Source organism: Aspergillus fumigatus, chromosome 3, assembly GCF_000002655.1.
Source record: "Aspergillus fumigatus Af293 chromosome 3, whole genome shotgun sequence".
In the NCBI taxonomy this organism is placed as follows: Eukaryota; Fungi; Ascomycota; class Eurotiomycetes; order Eurotiales; family Aspergillaceae; genus Aspergillus; species Aspergillus fumigatus.
In genome coordinates, this window is record NC_007196.1 from 2,152,581 (window position 1) to 2,169,459 (window position 16,879).

Here is a 16,879-nt window from a genome sequence, read left to right on the forward strand (position 1 = left end):
TATTCTATAATAATGAAACAGCAGTCTCTACATATTCCGATGGCGGAGAATAATCATATCGCCCCTGTATGTCGCAGTTTGTAGCATGGCACTGCTTAGGTCCCACAAAGGCGTGTAGTGCGGCCTTTGTCTTACGCACTGTTGCATGACAGGCTACAAACACTTTGTCCTTCACTCTCAGGGGGGACTTGTGCTACAGCAAAGGTAGAGCAACTATCCTATCAAATATATATAGAGGACCAAAGATCTCTGGTTAACCCAATGATGCTCCTATTACTCTAAGAATGTCACCAACTGCTACAGATGTTGGTGAATGCTATGGATGCTACCTAATAGAACCCCTGAAAAGCAAGACCAATGCTGGGAACCATTGAACCCTGCCAGATCCGACAATATGCACGTGTGACCCTGAACAATCCGATAACAAGATGATATGCAGATTGACTCGCTTGCAGCAGAACAGAAAACGCGTTCTAGACAGTAGACAGAAATCCAAGTCAAGATTAAATCCGGCTCAACTGTAACCGATGAATCTAGGACTGAAAGAGACTCAGGCGTTCGTGCTATCTGTCTTCACCTCCTCTTGCTTTGCAAGAAGCATATCTTCCACGACCTTCATTCCAGCTTCCTCACCCTTCTTGCTCTCGGTTTCGTCGCCTGCAACGGCCTGGTCGAGAGCCAACTTGGTTTGGCCAAGAGCGTAAATCTGCTCTTCGATCGTGTCCTTGGTGACAAGGCGGATGACTTCTACCTCCCTGGTCTGTCCAACACGATGTGCTCGGTTCTCCGCTTGCACATCTTCCTGTGGGTTAAAGCTGGAATCGAAGATGACGACTTTGTTCGCACAGGCCAGATTGATTCCCGCGCCACCAGCCTTCGTCGAAAGAAGAAACACAGGAATGTCGGTTCGTTCATGGAAAGCATCTAGAATGGACTGACGATCCTCTACATTCGTCCGACCATCCAGGCGAACGAAACCCAGATGGAGAGTCTCAAGAACATGCTCGAGAATATCCATGACCAGAGTAAACTGGGAAAACACCAGTGTTCGATCCCCGTTCTCTTGGAACCGTTTGAGCAACTCGCAGAGTTTATCAACTTTTCCAGAGTTCATCCACTCTTCGTTTTTGAGGGCGAATTTCCCCAGGGAATGAGGGTGATTGAGACACAACTGATGACATTCAAAATCATTATAAGCCTGCAGCTCTTCGAAGATGATGTCGGGGTTCGATTGAGACCATTGCTCCTCCTTCAAGCAGGCCTTGGCCATACGACTGAGGATGGTGTCAGTGTAATGACGCCGGTATAACAGTGGATGTATAGCAGCCTGTCGAAGTTTCATCAGAATGTTGGCGGACCTGTTACCAGTCTTCTTTCCGGCGGCGCGGTCAGCAAGAAGCTGACGAACTTCTTCCTTTTCATGCTCATAGATCTCCCTCTGGGCGCTGTTCAACTCGCAATATTCAACATGCGACGTCTTACGGGGCAGGTCGATGACTTGATGCTTCTTCCGCCTCAATACAAACGGCTTGAGCATGGATTTGGCCCGTTCAATGCGCTGCGCCGAGAGAAGCGTGGAGTGGGATTCATCCACTGTCTTCGCCTTATTTGCAAAGATATACTGGAGATCTTCCTTGCGCTCTTGAAAGACCTTTGGAAGAATGAAGCCCAGCAGTGAAGCCAGTTCTTGGAGATTGTTCTGCAACGGCGTTCCAGTCAAGAGAAGTCGAAAACGGGCTGGGATCCGTATCAGCTTCTCATACAACACTGATGTACTGCTCTTTAGCATATGTCCTTCATCATAGACACAGACACAGAAGTCCATGTTGCGCAAGAAGTGGGCGTCAACCTTCGCCTTTGCGACAGTGTAGGTGGTGATAATCACATTGATGTCATCACGGTTATCTTCAATGGTCTGACGGATCACGGCGCGTTCTGCTTGCCCTGCATAATAGGGCATGACAGACAATGTCGGACAAAATTTTTGAAACTCCCGAAGCCAATTCTCGATTGTTGACGACGGCACAACCACCAAGTGCGGTCCTTTTATGCCCTTTTCATACAGATGCGCTAAAAATGCAATGACCTGGCAGGTCTTTCCAAGGCCCATGTCATCGGCCAAAATGCAGCTCAACTGCTTCTCAAACAGCAAGGATAACCAGTTAATCCCCACTATTTGATAATCTTTCATCTTCAGGTCGTCATTCATGATACTGGGTTGGGAAATGAAACGAGACTTGCGTGAACCTGACGCAGGGCTATCGCTATCCTCGTCAGTACGCTGACTAGCGGGTGTCCCAATGCCAGAATCGTGCGACTCTTGGTTAATCGATACCAGATCCAATTCACCGTCCCGCTTTCCAAAGATATCAACACCCCAGTTCTTCATTTCTGCTGCAACGGGGCGTCCAAGCGCTTCGCATTTAGCGACCAAAGAATCCACCGCTTCATAACCCACCCACATATCGAGACATTTGTCCACGATCTTGTCGCCAATTGGCTTCGGCGTCTTCCTGCCCCTGGCGCCCCTTGGTTTTGTGTTTTGCTCCGTTGATGGAGCGGGTACAGCGCGGGCCTCGTCTAGGGACCTAAATGGACGGTGGGAGATGATGACTTGGGCAACATCCTCTGTCGTTGCAGCCAGATCTGCAAGCTCTACAGCCTGACACGTGTTGATGAACCTCAAAACCTTGATCTCGGATTCCACATTTTCCAATGCGTCGCCAACACCAGAATCAGAGTCGTCAGTCATGATCAAAGGTGCTTCAGGTGATTCCGAACGTGCGGGCGAAGGCTGCTTCCGTCCCTGTACCAGTCGTCCAGGCTTTTTCTTGGGAGGAGTCTCGGAACGAGCAGGACTTGGGGAAATACCACGACTCTTTGGTCCTCTCATCAGGCGTCTCCGTGGCTTTGCTTCTTCCTCGTTCAGCGGTTGTGGTTGCGACTGCGATTGGACCTTCTGGCTTGCCAGGTTCTTCTGCAAGTTCATGGCCGACCACTTATCCTGGATTGTCCCTCGAGCTTTAATGTTTTGCTTCGCTGGTGCGATCTGTTCAGCTTGTTGAGCTGTAATCAATTCATCGTCCGATGAACCAGGTGCATCCCGTTCCTCCGTATTTGCCAGATGATCCAATGCATCCTCATAATTTCCCCGCTTGAACACAAGAGCTTGCATGCAAGCTTGGACCGATTTCTGCGGCATCACTTTCAACATTCTCTCCACTTTGACCCTCATCTGGTAATCTTGAATGTCTTGTAATGATGTAACGGACACCTCCACTGGTTGCGCGCGGGAAGGGCCACTCTGTCTGGGCTTTTTAATGGGGATTCCTTTGGGGGTCGGGTCCATCTGGGAAGCAGACCGTTTGGCGCTTGGGTTGTAAATTGCGGAGGAGGTGATCTCCTTGAAGCGATCAAAAGAGGACGAAGAATTGGCACTAACTGGGGAATCCATGACTTTCTCGGGACTCCGCGATGTCTTGGTGAACATGGATGGTTTGATATCCGTGCTTCTTTTCAGCTGGGTGTCTTCGTCGGAAGAGCCACCGACGTATGTTGGGCCGTCATCGTCGAGATTTATGACGGGCGTACGTTTCGCAGGTCCGGCAGAGACAGGAGGGCAGAAACGCGTTCCAGGAGGTGCCATGGCATTGGAAAGGCGACCTCCCAGCGAGGCAGGACGGGAAGGCGAGGATGTCGGACCTGGGGGAGAAGAAGCGGCAACTTGGACTGTACTTTTGGCTGAATGAGGGACTTCAATGATTTGGGTCGGTTGAGTAAGTCGCTGAGAAGCAGGAGTCAACGATTGTGTTGCAAGTGATTGGAAATGCTGAGCGGCCACCGGAAGAGTGGCGATAGTCTCATATTCAGTATCATCCTTGACGCCGGTCGGAGGAGTACTACAGACAATCTTCCTGTCGCTGACGGGGGTATCAGGGACGGAATCGTCCATGTTGTCAATCGACAACAAGCTTTTTAAGCAATAAAGATCGAATTAAAGACGGACAAATCAGGCAGCAATGAAAGAGGAGCAAAACCCAACGGAGCACCAAAAGAGAGCTCGCCTGCTTCTCCAGAATCCATTCCATCACTGTCTTTTTTTTCAACAAACGCGGCGGACGCGCCTTTGTCACGTGATTTGGCGCCTCAATTAAGACCAACTGGGAACAAGAACACATAGCCCTGTGAATAATGCGGCATCTATGAGCAAATCAATCAGGAAGAATAGAATAATACTCAATATTCTTATTGCCAGACGACAACATTAATCTTTCCTATGAATGTACTCATCTACCTCGAAATCAGTCGCCAGTATTCACCCGATTACCTTACACCATTGGACAAATCTGACCAATCAAATGACGCTGAGGAATGGCTTTTCCCATTCCATCAGCTCCGCTCAATGCGCTATTGTCCATACACCCCATAATAGCTTAAGCTACCTACCTTACTATGAAGTAACACTTTGACGAGTAGATGCATATTAAGTTCTCAATAGCTCAACCTTTCCTCTAGCATTTTCCTCATTAAGACAACTGATCTAGCTTATCTGAAGAAAGACAAAGGACTGTCATCTCTTCTTCACTATTCTCCGGTTGTCGACAATTACATATTGAACCTCCTCCTCCGTCTTTGGACACCACGTCTACAACACCAAGACAACAGGTGCTTTCTCTCCCTTGATACCACTCATAATGACTAGCCGTCGCTCTCAAGAGAAATCCTATGCAGAGGCGGCTGCCGCACCGCCACCAAAAGAATCTGCCAGTTCTGACGTTACCCCTGCAGTTCCTGCGTAAGTAGTTCCCAGTACATGTCACTATACTGCCTGCAGTCCGAGAAAATGGATCGCGCCATATATTAGATTGATATAGGCTTATAAAAATATAGAGATGTTATCTACAAGCTGCTAGGATTCACAGCCGCCATGGTTGTTGGTCCTATCGGCATGTACTTTGTCACAGTAAACTCCGGCGGTATGTCTTTCTTCCATCAGACCAGTAATTTCTCTTTATTCGAGACGCTGACTCGGATAGCGAGTCCAACTGTGGCCGGTATCACCGCCGCAATCACTGCGAATCTGGTCTTATTCGGTTATATCTACGTGGCGTGGCTAGATGATAGAGAAGAGAGGGAAGCAGCATCAAAGAGGAATGAGAAAAAGGCCCAGTGATTAGGTCGACTTCCTCCAGCAAATCACTTGCAGTCGCTTATTCCGTTTCTCGATATACTTATATGTGTATTGATATGTTAAGAATTCGCCTGGAAAAGTCGTGGACGCTGTGTGTCGAGAAGTACCGAAGCAAGTCTGTTTTGATATTCGTTGAATAGCGCTGTTCGATCCATTTATGTTACACGGTCAAGTAATGCGACGATCACTACACACTATGTGTGTTGCATGCACTTTGTCATCCACACAAGATGTCCGAGACTAAATCAAACGGCCACTGACGCCTGCAGATGCACGAACAAGACCCGTGGTATGTGATAAAATCAAGAAGTAGTGTTCAAAGAAACGCAAAATAAACAACTATTGGTATCTATGCCGGTCTTCTCTTGACAAATTCCTCCAAATCAGCCTTGGTTGCAACCCCGAGTACAAACTTCCGGGACCCATCAGTGACCACGGCAAACTGCTGCTTTTCTCTCCTTTCCCCGTTGGGTCCCGTTTCACTCTCAAAGAACTGCTCTAGCTCCTCTAGCGGCGTCTCCATTGTGATGACCTGATATGTGCCACGCTTGCGGTTAAAGCGCTGCATGGCAGTTGAGACAGGGTCCGTTTCCTTGACGGTGCCTTGTTTGAGCAACTCCTTCAGTCGCGGTATGCTAAGGTATCCGAGTAAAGACCGATTCGATGATATGACTGTCAGGTGGGTATAATCGCGCTCATATGCGGCGAGCATGGCGGAGGCAATGGAATCACTGGGAGAGACGGAGAGTGCAGGAGGAGGATCCAGATCTTCAACAGTAGCCTACAACAGAAGTTAGTCACATCGAGGTGCTTCTTGTGGCATTCTGATTGACATGAAGAAGACTAACCCCTCTGTACTTGTCAGCCCAGGCAGTCTGACTTGTGGACACATCGACATTTGGGGCGAGTTTCTCGCGAGCAAAAGCCTCGCTGGCGGTCATATAAGAGGCCATTCTCGGAGAAAAGTGTCACGGATTCAGGAGGGGTGTTTTAGGATGAGGGGCAGAATAGCGTTCAGCAGTGAGTCGACTGCGGACCATCAATCAATGGCACTCTTGCTATAATGCTAAGTCACAAGAAGCTTGTAAAGAATTATCCAAACGCGCTATTGACTGTAACGGCAACCGAGCTCGAGTCAATGTTGATTTTATCGACTGCGGCCCACTAACGTCGACGGATCGGGATCGGCGCGGAGGGGAAAAATGAGCGCCATTTTGAGACAGTAGTGAGCGGAGAACGGGTGTTTAGCTAATCAGGATGCCAAAGTACCAAGTCCGACGTCATCGTCCTTCCGACCAGTGTCAGACCCCTTCGTCCTCTTCCCACTTCCTCATTCTCGATGTAATCTTCAGTAACCTCACTTGGGATAGTCTGTACCCGTGGTATTTCTTTAAAGTGCAAAGCTTGAAATCAAATCTGTACTCATACTGATCTTCTTGCCTTCCTCCAGCCAGCTATTCCGCTCACCAACCCCACGAGTGGAGACAACGACCTGGTATTGAGGATCCGTTCGTACCGGCTCATCAGATCAATTGACCCAACGCCTTCAATTAATAGTATTCTTCTAACTGCGTATCAATTCCAAATCGACAACCATGTTCCCTTTTGACAGTGTGATCCTCGAGGCCTTCAACGCCCAGAACCCTCTGAACCGTCCTAAAGAGCCCAAGCAAGCGGGATCTGCGGCTTTGATCAGACGGGAGCCTTTCCCGGCGTGGAGCGTGATTGATGAGTCTAAGAGGAAAGCCGATGCCTTTGCTAAAGAGGCGGCTCGAGAATTCGATGTCGTCAGTCAAAAGGCTCAAGCCAAAACAGGCAAGATTGAGCCATGGACCCCCAAGTACTATGCAGCTTGCACCGTCGGAGGTCTGCTGGCTTGTGTAGGTCTCAGGAGTGATATTGTCTATTTGATCTATATTTAACCGATTAACAGGGTCTTACCCACACCGCAGTGACGCCATTAGATTTAGTCAAATGCCGCCGACAAGTTGATTCGCAGTTGTACAAGAGCAACATGGAGGCGTTCCGCGTGATTCGCAATGCAGAAGGCATAAGAGGCGTGTTCACTGGTTGGAGTCCGACATTTTTCGGATACAGCGTAAGCCGATGGTTTATGGCGCGGTTTTGATCAGAACTGACTGACAGGGGGCAAAGGCTCAAGGAGCATTCAAATATGGCGGTTACGAATTTTTCAAGAAGTTCTATTCTGATCTCGTGGGACCGGAGCGTGCCCATAAATGGAAGACCTCCGTGTATCTGGCTGCCAGTGCGTCGGCGGAATTCATCGCTGATGTCGCCCTATGCCCATTCGAAGCTGTCAAGGTGCGCACGCAGACAACTATTCCTCCTGAGTTCAAGGGGACTTTCTCTGGAATTTCCCAGGTCATCGGCAAGGAAGGAGTTGCTGGGTAAGTTTGTGTCTCTTCAGAATCTACCTCCAACCTCTCATCACTGATCGCAACATAGTCTCTACAAAGGCTTGTATCCACTCTGGGGTCGGCAAATCCCATACACCATGATGAAGTTCGCGTCTTTTGAAACCATTGTGGAAGCCATCTACAAGAAACTGCCCCGGAAGAAGGAAGAGTACGGCAAGGGCTCGCAGACTGCAGTCGCCTTTACTGGTGGTTACTTGGCCGGTATCCTTTGCGCCGTCGTGTCTCATCCCGCTGATGTTATGGTGAGTAAGCTGAATGCTAACCGACTGCCTGGCGAGGCATTTGGTGCCGCAATTGGCCGTATCTACAAGGACATTGGCTTCATGGGTCTTTGGAACGGTCTCCCTGTCAGAATCGTTATGATCGGAACTCTTGTAGGTCCTCCTTTTGCACGTGTTTGCGGTCATGAGCTAACAACCTTCTGTACAGACTGGATTGCAATGGATGATGTGAGTTTCTCCCTTCAAGTGTGATGAACAACGGCAGACATACTAATTTTTTTTTAGCTACGACTCGTTCAAGATCTTCATGGGTCTTCCAACCACCGGCGGTGGCCCTCCTGCCGGGAAGAAGGAAACAAAGGCCGCAGGCTTTTAGAAGAGGGTAGGGTATCGTGATAATATCTTCGTGCTTGATCGGTTACAGTGAGCTTTGGACAGTATGTTAAAGGCAGTCGTAACTCAAATGTCGAATAAAGTTTGTTAATCGACTGGTCTTCATGTACTCTCCCTCTGACTATGATAATTTCAATTGCTCACCCAAATGATCCGCCTGATAGGGGATCATTATCGCCAAGACATCTCTTATCAGTAACTACTTTAGTCACGAATCGGACCAATCAGTAAACACTGCCATCGTATCTTATCAGCGCCGCCTCGACGTCACTGGGACTCTTCAGTATTCGTGACCACGAGGCTCGATGCATGGTTGACGACTGATTCATCATCATCTTATAACGATGACCTTGATTTCCTACCAATCCCTACAATCCTTTCAGGGGTAGGATAGTGGTACGGTTTTCCCTGCTCTGTAGTCTGACTTTATTAGCGAAGTTACCCCATCTCTAGTTCTTATCTTATATATTTCTCACCCACATCCCGCATTTGCCTACGGCCCCTCCACTGAGCAGTTTTTTTATTATCGGGTAAGTCATAGTATTCATATTTCATAGCAACAACCGATTCACACTTCTAATATCTTCATCCAGTATCTCCTTCGCTTCTGCAGACTACATACTTAAGACTCAAACACGATCTAAACAACAACCATCCCACCATGGGCGAAAACGAACCAATCGTCTCGCACGGCCGCGGAGGTACGCGTCCCATACATGCCTGTCCACAGTAACCCTCACAAACCATCTCTTAACACGCATCGCAAACCAGGCCAGGGCAACATCGGCGCAGACCCCACCCAGTACGTTCAACCCCCGCACCCGGAACCATCCCATCCAACCCACCCTCTAACCAAACCCCAGATACGTCGATGCCGGTATTGTCCGCGAAGGCCCCTACGGCGACCAAGGCGACGGCGCCTACTCGGCTGGTGTAAGTCCCCACCCTGTCCCACGCCAACCAAGCAGGCTGCAGGACAAGTGAGCAGATACTGAGAGAAATGCAATAACAGCGCGGCGGAGCCGGCAACATCGGCTCCCCCAACGTGCGACCCACGTCGCGGGTGCCCCACGATGCGGAAATCATCCCCGAGCTGGCAATCCGCAAGTCGACGGATGAGAACTACCATGTTGGTGTATGTCATTGTGCATGTTCATGTCTTCCTCCCTCCGACCCGTCCGGCTTTCATCTTCAGCGTAAGCGGGTTGGAGCGTTGTTGTGTGCTGTAACTAACTGTACCTGATCTATGCAGCGCGGCGGCCAGGGCAACGTCCATCTGGACGGGGAGACCCGCAAAGGGAAGGAGGAGAAAAAGCGCCAGCAACATCAGCAACACCCTGAAGGGTTGGCGGATAAGCTCAAGCATAAGCTTCTTGGGAGGGGTTAGAAGGTACGTTAGAGTGGGATCGATGGTGGATTGTTGTTATGCCAGTACCGTGTTTTAGGATATTGTTATGATTCCCTGTCTGCTTTTGATAGTCCTAGGTCTATCGTTTGTTTATCTTTATGGTATCTACCGAGGACAGATTGTCTGGTCAGCCTGTAGAATAAAGTGATATGCACAACCGAGTCTAGATCACGTTATGTAAAGTTGTAGAAACCCGTTGATCAAACAGCTGCAGTCTAGTTAGTCTATGGCCATCCTGCATAAGCCTATGACCATACAAAACTCAGGTGTGGTATCAATATACACCACCTGTTGATCTCTTGACGTTATTAGAAATAGGGCGCAAAATATGTACTCGAAATATCAGGCAAACATGAGAACGGAACATTAATCAATTTTGATGATTCGCTCGGGCATCCATGTATCGTGGCATCGTCAAGCATAGACGTATAAACTGTAAGACAGCCTGATGAAAAAAATCAGGAGCATTAACATTAACAAAAAAGCAAAGACGCAATTTCCCTGTTTCCCCATGTCTGAACTCGAGAAGAACGCCCATTAGGAACAATCATGACATACGTTAGAAGAATAGCGAACGAGAACCAGATAACCACCGACGTATGCCTTAATCCTTGCCAAACTTGCGCTTGAACCAGCTCTTTCGCTTGTCCCCTGTATCGGACATGTTCACCGATTTTCGCAGTTGACGGCGGTTGGGCGCTGACGCGGCTGCTGGGGGGCCGCCGACAGGGCCCCCAGCGTTAGGATCGAAGGCCGGTGCTTGGTTGAAGCTATGTACGGGGGGCTTTGGAGGCGCTGGCGCATAGCCATTGAGATTGGGTTGAGAGTTGAACCCTTGCTGTCCATATTGTAGCTGCTGGGACAATTGGTCGATCGAACTATTCACAGAACTGGGGTCTGTCGAATTGCCCCAAGCATCAGTGTGGCTTCCGCCCGACCCAGAGGCTGCAGTGATATTATCGACGGATTTTTGGTATGAATGTTGTGCGTATCCATTCGAGCCGTTGCTGTATCCTGTCTGATCGGTATACACCCGCGGGTTGGGTCGAGGTCGACGACCGCCGCCTTGGTTGTACGGGTAGTAGCCATTATCTTGAGGTTGGCCATTGTAAGTATCGACATAACTCTCTGGTCGCGAATAGGTCCCCCGCTGATTGAAGTGTCCACTCTGATCACTGTATCCTCTGTTTGGATAGTATCCGTTTCCACGGCTGGACTCTACATGCAGCAACGGTTGTTAGCATACTGCATCACAAAATGACAGTCCGACCGATTGCATATTGTCTTCAAGGGTGAGGTTTGTAGCGCGTATTTACCTCCATAGTAGCTGCCACGTTTGTTTTGCTCTCCACCGTTAGGCGACTCTGTCGACACGCTTGTTAACAATCTGCATGCATATGACAGAATAAAGATCCAAACTCACCTGTTCTCGCCCAGGAAACGGGTCTACTACTGTACGTCCCTTCAATAGCAGCTTCGAAAGATCGAATGGTCTCCAATGGACGTTCGAATCGAGGACGAGTGGGATTGGAAAGATCGGGATCGGCTTTGATCACAAAAACTGTCAGTGGAAAGTTGCAGCCGATTGCACAAGCTGTCAGTACGTACTGATAATCTGCCCAAATCGGTCTTTGTGCTGCATAGCTCTTAGAGAGCCCAGAGTCGACTGTTCGAGGGCCACAGCCACTAATTGCTCAATAGGTCAGTTACTATGCGCATGCAGAGCTAACAGAAAGAGACAGGAGACGAATGATGTTTAGGTATGGGGTCCAAATCGTGGACAATATCGCAGAATATTGAGCGACCGAAAGAGAGTTAAGAGATGGAATCAACGTACTTGGTTGCGCTTCGCTCATAGCAAGCGTTGGATCAGCTTTGGTATGTAAACTGCGTCTGTGCTTTTCCTCAGAAGACTCTTTGAGAGAGATTTTATTGCTGCCAGCGTTGCTCGACCGGCGAGATTTATCAGACCTGCCACCGAAACTGAAACCACGACTGGGTCTGGGCGACGCGACCGTCTGTGAGGGGGCCATCTTCATTCTATGTCAAGGCCCGTTTTTTTCTGCTTCAACTAGGCCACTTAGCGGCCGATAAACAAGTTTGTCAACAGAGAGCTCCACTGACGATAGGAGTAGCTCCGTCGTGATCTGCCTGAATTATGGCAGGTTGGCGGCCGCAGTGGAGCGCAAAGGTGGACACTGCCAAGAACTGTATGAACGAACACGAATGCGTTGTGTTGCTTTGGATTGGATCTATCAAACGCTCCGTAACTAAGGTAGATAGGAGCCTTGATTGCAGCGAACGGTGGATGGTCACGAACGAGTGGAAGCGGCAGATTGAGCTTTGAAACGCTTCCACAGATTGCAGTGTCTATACTGTGGAGACACTCCTACTATACAAGACTGCAGAGACGTCGCTGCTTGATCGACTCTGAAACCGACAGATCTCTTCTTCTTACGGTTGCTGGTGTTGTCTTAAGCAGCGAGCAGATCGGAAAAAAGCAAAAGAAAGCCACTTCCGAATGTTGTCACTGCAGATGGAAGCGAGAGAGTGCACAGAGGACTTCGTAAATTTGCGCAAAAAAGACCGTGGGAAGCTGCGATGTATCGAGCGAGCAGGCTGGAAATAAACTGGAAGCAACTAGCAGCCGAAAGACAGCTGGATCGGCAGAAAATAGATAGTTCAAGCGTTTCCCGTAGATAATTGGATTTGTACCGTAAAGATCGACAGTAATGGTGAAGGAAGTTGTTAGACGTGAGTTAGACGGACGGCAAACTCTCACAAGAATTAGGGTGCTCTCCAAACGAAGGTCAGCGAGAAGAAGTACTAGAATAATAATATTCAACTAGCTTGAGACCAAAGAAGAGGAAGGCAAATGGGCCACAGTTATAGCGGTAGGGAGTGATTGAGAAACACAAGAGTTCGACATGCGTCGGAAACAGACGCCACGCAATATTCTTTTGGAGAGGGGAACCTAAACCAAAAAAAAAGAATAAATAAATAAATAAAAAAGGAAAAATCCAAAGCAAGCGTTACTATTGCCATGCTGTGCTGCTTGACTGAACTGTCTCCCACGAGTCGGATGATGGCGCTATATTATTACTGAAGCCACCTGACTGCCGAGTGCGTAGAAGGCTCTGGTACTCTGTATGTCTATTCTGGTACCTAGGTTAGTAGGATCTTGGTATCAATCGACTATCTTGGTTGTAGACTAAGGTACACTACGTACTCTTTCAATGGTTGAAAGGAGACCATAACTTAGCAAATATACCAGCAATTCCTCGGACCCCGAATCTGCCACTGTGCCCAAGTGTGACAAAGCATCTCTTTCCATCTTAATAGAATTGCAAGACCAGAATCTAGGCAGCCGGCAATACTGCGTAAATGCAGGAAAATTCAGAAAGGTAAAATACCGCTAGGCCCAAAAGTCAATCAACTCAATCAGAATCCAAAGGAATAACCACGACCACTCCAATATCCAAGACAAAAAGGGCTCTGAGCGTCCCACTGGCTGGTGGCCAACAGGCAAGAAACCAATCGGCTACCGAAGGTTCCCCCAGCCACTGTTAGCGAATAGCCTCGTTGGCCAAGATAAGTCTAGGAACTGGGTCCATCCTGTTCTTTGAGTCAACAGTTCCTTGGATGTGATCGGAAGTGAGACTCATGGAGTGGTGTGCTTGATAGAATGCTAAATAGAGAGATTATGACCGTTCTTGAATATAAAAGAATTAATTTACTCAATAGTTCGTGTGAAGGCGAGAATACCTTACCGACTGTTAGTAGTGAAGCGTTTGGAATCCAAAACTACATCATAATTACTTAATCATGTTGGGCAGGTTATTTTTATTTTTAGGCCAAGCTTTACTCCATAGACATGAGTCGTCGTGCTCTGTTCTCAGCCGATTGTTGCGTTATTATTATTATCTGTACCGTGGAAGTGTACCTAGGCCAGAATCTAATCATGTAATTGCTGAAAAGCCCAGCCACCCCATGTTCAAGGACAAACAATACCAATCCTGAACCTTTTTATTCAACTGTATCCGCATCCCTCCCATTGGTTCCTCTCCTGTCATCAACTAAGGAGACTTGAAGGACACGGACTACAGAGTACCACCTAATGAGTTAGTTGGAGTCATATCACCGCGGGGTTATGTTGCCCTATGCGACCTACACAAACTATATTGTCACGTGAAGTGACCATTTGGACAGCATCGTAAGGTAGCTCAGACCTGAAGTAAATACACCTGAAATTTTGGGAGTCAAGATTCCTTGAGCCGGAAGAAAAGTTATTCTGATCCCTTACTCTAACAATATTTCTAATATGTACCAAGGCTCTGAACACTTCTTCGAAGGGGAATCTGGGGTTTGTGAGTTGCCACGAAGCACGAGGTGGTGAGGATCTTCAGTGTGATCTGGTGGGTCTCTGTGGTGCGGGATGGCGCATTACTTTAATTATCACTCCACAAATACTCCAAACAAACGAGCATTTAAGGTATTTTGGGCTCGCCGTTACCTCTGATCTGCTGAGGAGTTGAGGCAAGGGGTTCTGTCATCCGATAACCTTGAGTTCCCAGGGCCGTGCGCTAATATCTCACTCGCTTGGCTGACAGCATATTTGTACTCAGGAGAATAACCCTTATACAGAGGTTCACGCTGAAAGGACGTAAGATAGAAAAATCTGACAGATAGTCTTCAGTGGGCAAGAGCAGATGATTACTTATATACATGTACACCACTTCCTATGTCTGCACTGCTTTCCAGTTGATCTACACTTGGACCCTCACTCAGACAAGCCAGTCACCCTATCCGATTTCAACAATCTGCATGACAAGCCATGGGCCGAAATGGACTCGAACATCACGAAACAGTAGAATCGCAAAAACATCTACTGTGCCAGCAGAAGCATTATATCTCTCGCTCCATTGAAAGGCCAGCGCGATGATTCTAAAAACCAGTCAGCACTGGCTATTTTCCTGAAATACCTCTGGACATGGATGCAGGTAATGCTGTGATCATTTAGTACATAGTTCTCGGAGCTGCATGTTGTGTACTACGTCGACTGAAGTCCTATCTGCCCCGGCTTTACCTCAATACCTAACAAGCGAACGCCAATGCGATGATCTCTCTCTCTCTCTCTCTCACATAGTGAACGGATTGAGACGCTATGGACTTTAAACATAGTATAGCGAATCTTGTGGGTATGTCAACGAAGCCGTAACTGTCAAGGTTTCAATCCGAGTATGACATCTGGTTCCTGTACATGGTGTTTTCATAGATGAGAGTCGTGACTACTGGTTCCTAGAGTACCTGCCATAGACTGCTAAGTCCAGCTAGGTGGCGCGGGCGATCTGTTGTTCTATATGGTTACTGTCAGGGAGTCACCTTGGGTGCATCAATCAGCCGTATCATTGGGCATAAGCAGGCGCAATTTATGAGAAGCCCAAGTAAAACTGTACGACGGGGCTACTAAATAAGCCTGGCAGATGAGTCGTATGACAGGATATCAGCAGACCATTTTGCACTTGCACTGGCCATTTTGCGTTGGGCGTTAGGAGACTATACGAGGTTATGCAAGTCGAGCTGACTGGCCAGGGTGGCAGAGCTGCGAACTGAATAGAGCCCCTGATTCAACTATCATTGAACACACCAGTAGTTTCTGCTACCTTACTCCCGATCCTAATGCAACGCGCGGTTTGCTGAAATGTATGGTTTGGTTGTTTATAGTGTCAGATACACTGGGAAAGAAGCCATGTTGTCAGACAAGACACATCATGCTTGCCAATGTAGAAAACACGACAAGCCCTTCTAGATGCCTGGAGGCCGGCAATGTCACCACGCTGGAAGAGTCTGAAGAAAACAACAAAAGTTCTTTTGAATTTAATTCGTAGGGCTGGTCGGCCCTGCCTCTCCCACGAACATTATCAACCCGCCAACTCCATCATCTCAACATCGGCTCATACCGTCAACTCCTTGCCCGACTGTCTGTGCGAAGTTTCCGGATTGCCCAACGAACAGGTAATAAACACAGGTCATTTAGATGTTGGAGGGGTAGAGCATGACGCGGACGGTAGCACCGAAGGACTTGGGGGGGAGGTTGTGGCGGAACTGAGCACGGACAACGCCGGAGTTGCCTGTCAAGTTCATATCGTCAGTTGTTTTGTTCCTCCTAGTGGCCGTCGTCCAACAGGGCCGCAATGCCGATATACCGATCCATCGGCATTGGATTCACGTACCGTGTGGCCGGGTAACCTTGCCCCAAATGACCCGGATGTTGGAACCCCGAACCTCACGCTTCGCCCGGTAAACGAAAGCAACCTTCTTGCCGAGGTAGAAGCTGTAAAACAACCGTCTTAGCTGCATGTTCTCTTCCTGATTCCGTCACCTTTCGACCGGTGTATACTCACTTTGCGGCCTCAGTGCTGTCAACACCGTCGATCTTGATCAGACTATACGAGGTGTCAGCCTCCCATATCCCTTGACGTCCATCTAGACAGTGGATAGGTACCTGGTGTTGGGGTTGACCGCGCGCTTGGAGCGCTGGTAGCTCAGGTGGCGACCCCTGCATAGAGAATTCGTATTAACCCATCTGTCCATATGCTTTTGTTCTCGACTTGGCCCCCCCAGCCCCGATCCCACCGTGCGACATTTGACATTTGTATATCGCATTCCGAATGATCGCGACCCGACGGAGAATCGATGAGATAATCGTGGTAACTTACTTGACATAGACTGTGCAAGTAGAAAATTCCGTTAGCAAGGCCCTTTACGAATTCCACAATCGCGCCGTATCCATTCCCGAAACCCATTCTCCAACCTATCCGTACACATCGATATCCAGCTAAACGAAGAGGGATCACTCACGTCTGTGACCGTGTTCCGAAGGCATTATGACGGTTTATCTGAGCAACAGCGGGCAACGCAAACAAGTCGAAGGAAGGCAAAGATGACCCGCAAAAAGTCGTCCGGGTTGTCGTGATTGTCGTCGCTTCGATAGTCTGAGACGAGCAGCCGACCGCACAATGATCAATTTGCAAGGTGCGTTCGGGGCCGTTCGCCCTAACCCAAAACGGGAACTTAGCGAGCCAAACCACCCCAGGGTTAAGCGAAGTCCCGTGATGGAGAATCGCAAAAAAAGTCTAAACCACTTTGGGCGTTTTCGTGGAAGATTATATTCTCCGCCATCCGAGATAAGCTGATAAAGACGATAAAAATGATAACGATCTTCCCG

The 16,879-nt window shown here is 48.5% G+C and overlaps 7 protein-coding genes across 7 annotated transcripts; 3 read left to right on the forward strand and 4 right to left on the reverse strand.

Moving 5' to 3' along the window:
* Positions 1-114: 114 nt before the first annotated feature.
* AFUA_3G08400 (DEAD/DEAH box helicase) lies at positions 115-4,235 on the reverse strand. Its single transcript, XM_749681.2, has one exon. It carries the CDS (start codon positions 3,950-3,952, stop codon positions 551-553), a length of 3,402 nt encoding a protein of 1,133 aa, XP_754774.1. The 5' UTR covers positions 3,953-4,235; the 3' UTR covers positions 115-550.
* Positions 4,236-4,427: 192 nt separating this feature from the next.
* AFUA_3G08410 (vacuolar ATPase assembly integral membrane protein VMA21) lies at positions 4,428-5,173 on the forward strand (the record flags this gene model as incomplete). Its single annotated transcript, XM_077804372.1, has 3 exons — positions 4,428-4,795; positions 4,891-4,976; positions 5,037-5,173. The coding sequence occupies exons 1-3, from the start codon at positions 4,695-4,697 to the stop codon at positions 5,171-5,173; spliced, it is 324 nt and encodes a 107-aa protein (XP_077660528.1). The 5' UTR covers positions 4,428-4,694.
* Positions 5,174-5,540: 367 nt separating this feature from the next.
* Positions 5,541-6,403, reverse strand: AFUA_3G08420 (putative cystathionine beta-synthase (beta-thionase); the record flags this gene model as incomplete). Its single annotated transcript, XM_749679.2, has 2 exons — positions 6,040-6,403; positions 5,541-5,972 (listed from the first exon to the last, which is right to left on the reverse strand). The coding sequence occupies exons 1-2, from the start codon at positions 6,142-6,144 to the stop codon at positions 5,541-5,543; spliced, it is 537 nt and encodes a 178-aa protein (XP_754772.1). The 5' UTR covers positions 6,145-6,403.
* Positions 6,404-6,448: 45 nt separating this feature from the next.
* Positions 6,449-8,226, forward strand: AFUA_3G08430 (putative mitochondrial phosphate carrier protein; the record flags this gene model as incomplete). The annotated part of the gene is made up of 7 exons (XM_749678.1): positions 6,449-6,573; positions 6,804-7,071; positions 7,191-7,289; positions 7,337-7,599; positions 7,658-8,003; positions 8,059-8,078; positions 8,136-8,226. 7 exons carry the CDS (start codon positions 6,449-6,451, stop codon positions 8,224-8,226), a joined length of 1,212 nt encoding a protein of 403 aa, XP_754771.1.
* Positions 8,227-8,536: 310 nt separating this feature from the next.
* AFUA_3G08440 (DUF3602 domain-containing protein) lies at positions 8,537-9,630 on the forward strand (the record flags this gene model as incomplete). Its single annotated transcript, XM_749677.2, has 5 exons — positions 8,537-8,773; positions 8,837-9,045; positions 9,107-9,176; positions 9,256-9,378; positions 9,496-9,630. Exons 2-5 carry the CDS (start codon positions 8,960-8,962, stop codon positions 9,628-9,630), a joined length of 414 nt encoding a protein of 137 aa, XP_754770.1. The 5' UTR covers positions 8,537-8,773; positions 8,837-8,959.
* Positions 9,631-10,255: 625 nt separating this feature from the next.
* On the reverse strand, positions 10,256-13,188 carry AFUA_3G08450 (DUF2406 domain-containing protein; the record flags this gene model as incomplete). The annotated part of the gene is made up of 5 exons (XM_077804373.1): positions 11,489-13,188; positions 11,260-11,337; positions 11,075-11,197; positions 10,968-11,015; positions 10,256-10,869 (listed from the first exon to the last, which is right to left on the reverse strand). The coding sequence occupies exons 1-5, from the start codon at positions 11,688-11,690 to the stop codon at positions 10,256-10,258; spliced, it is 1,065 nt and encodes a 354-aa protein (XP_077660529.1). The 5' UTR covers positions 11,691-13,188.
* A 1,615-nt stretch (positions 13,189-14,803) lies between these two features.
* AFUA_3G08460 (60S ribosomal protein eL33) lies at positions 14,804-16,879 on the reverse strand. The gene is made up of 6 exons (XM_077804374.1): positions 16,513-16,879; positions 16,371-16,380; positions 16,157-16,210; positions 16,056-16,097; positions 15,885-15,985; positions 14,804-15,782 (listed from the first exon to the last, which is right to left on the reverse strand). Exons 1-6 carry the CDS (start codon positions 16,535-16,537, stop codon positions 15,685-15,687), a joined length of 330 nt encoding a protein of 109 aa, XP_077660530.1. The 5' UTR covers positions 16,538-16,879; the 3' UTR covers positions 14,804-15,684.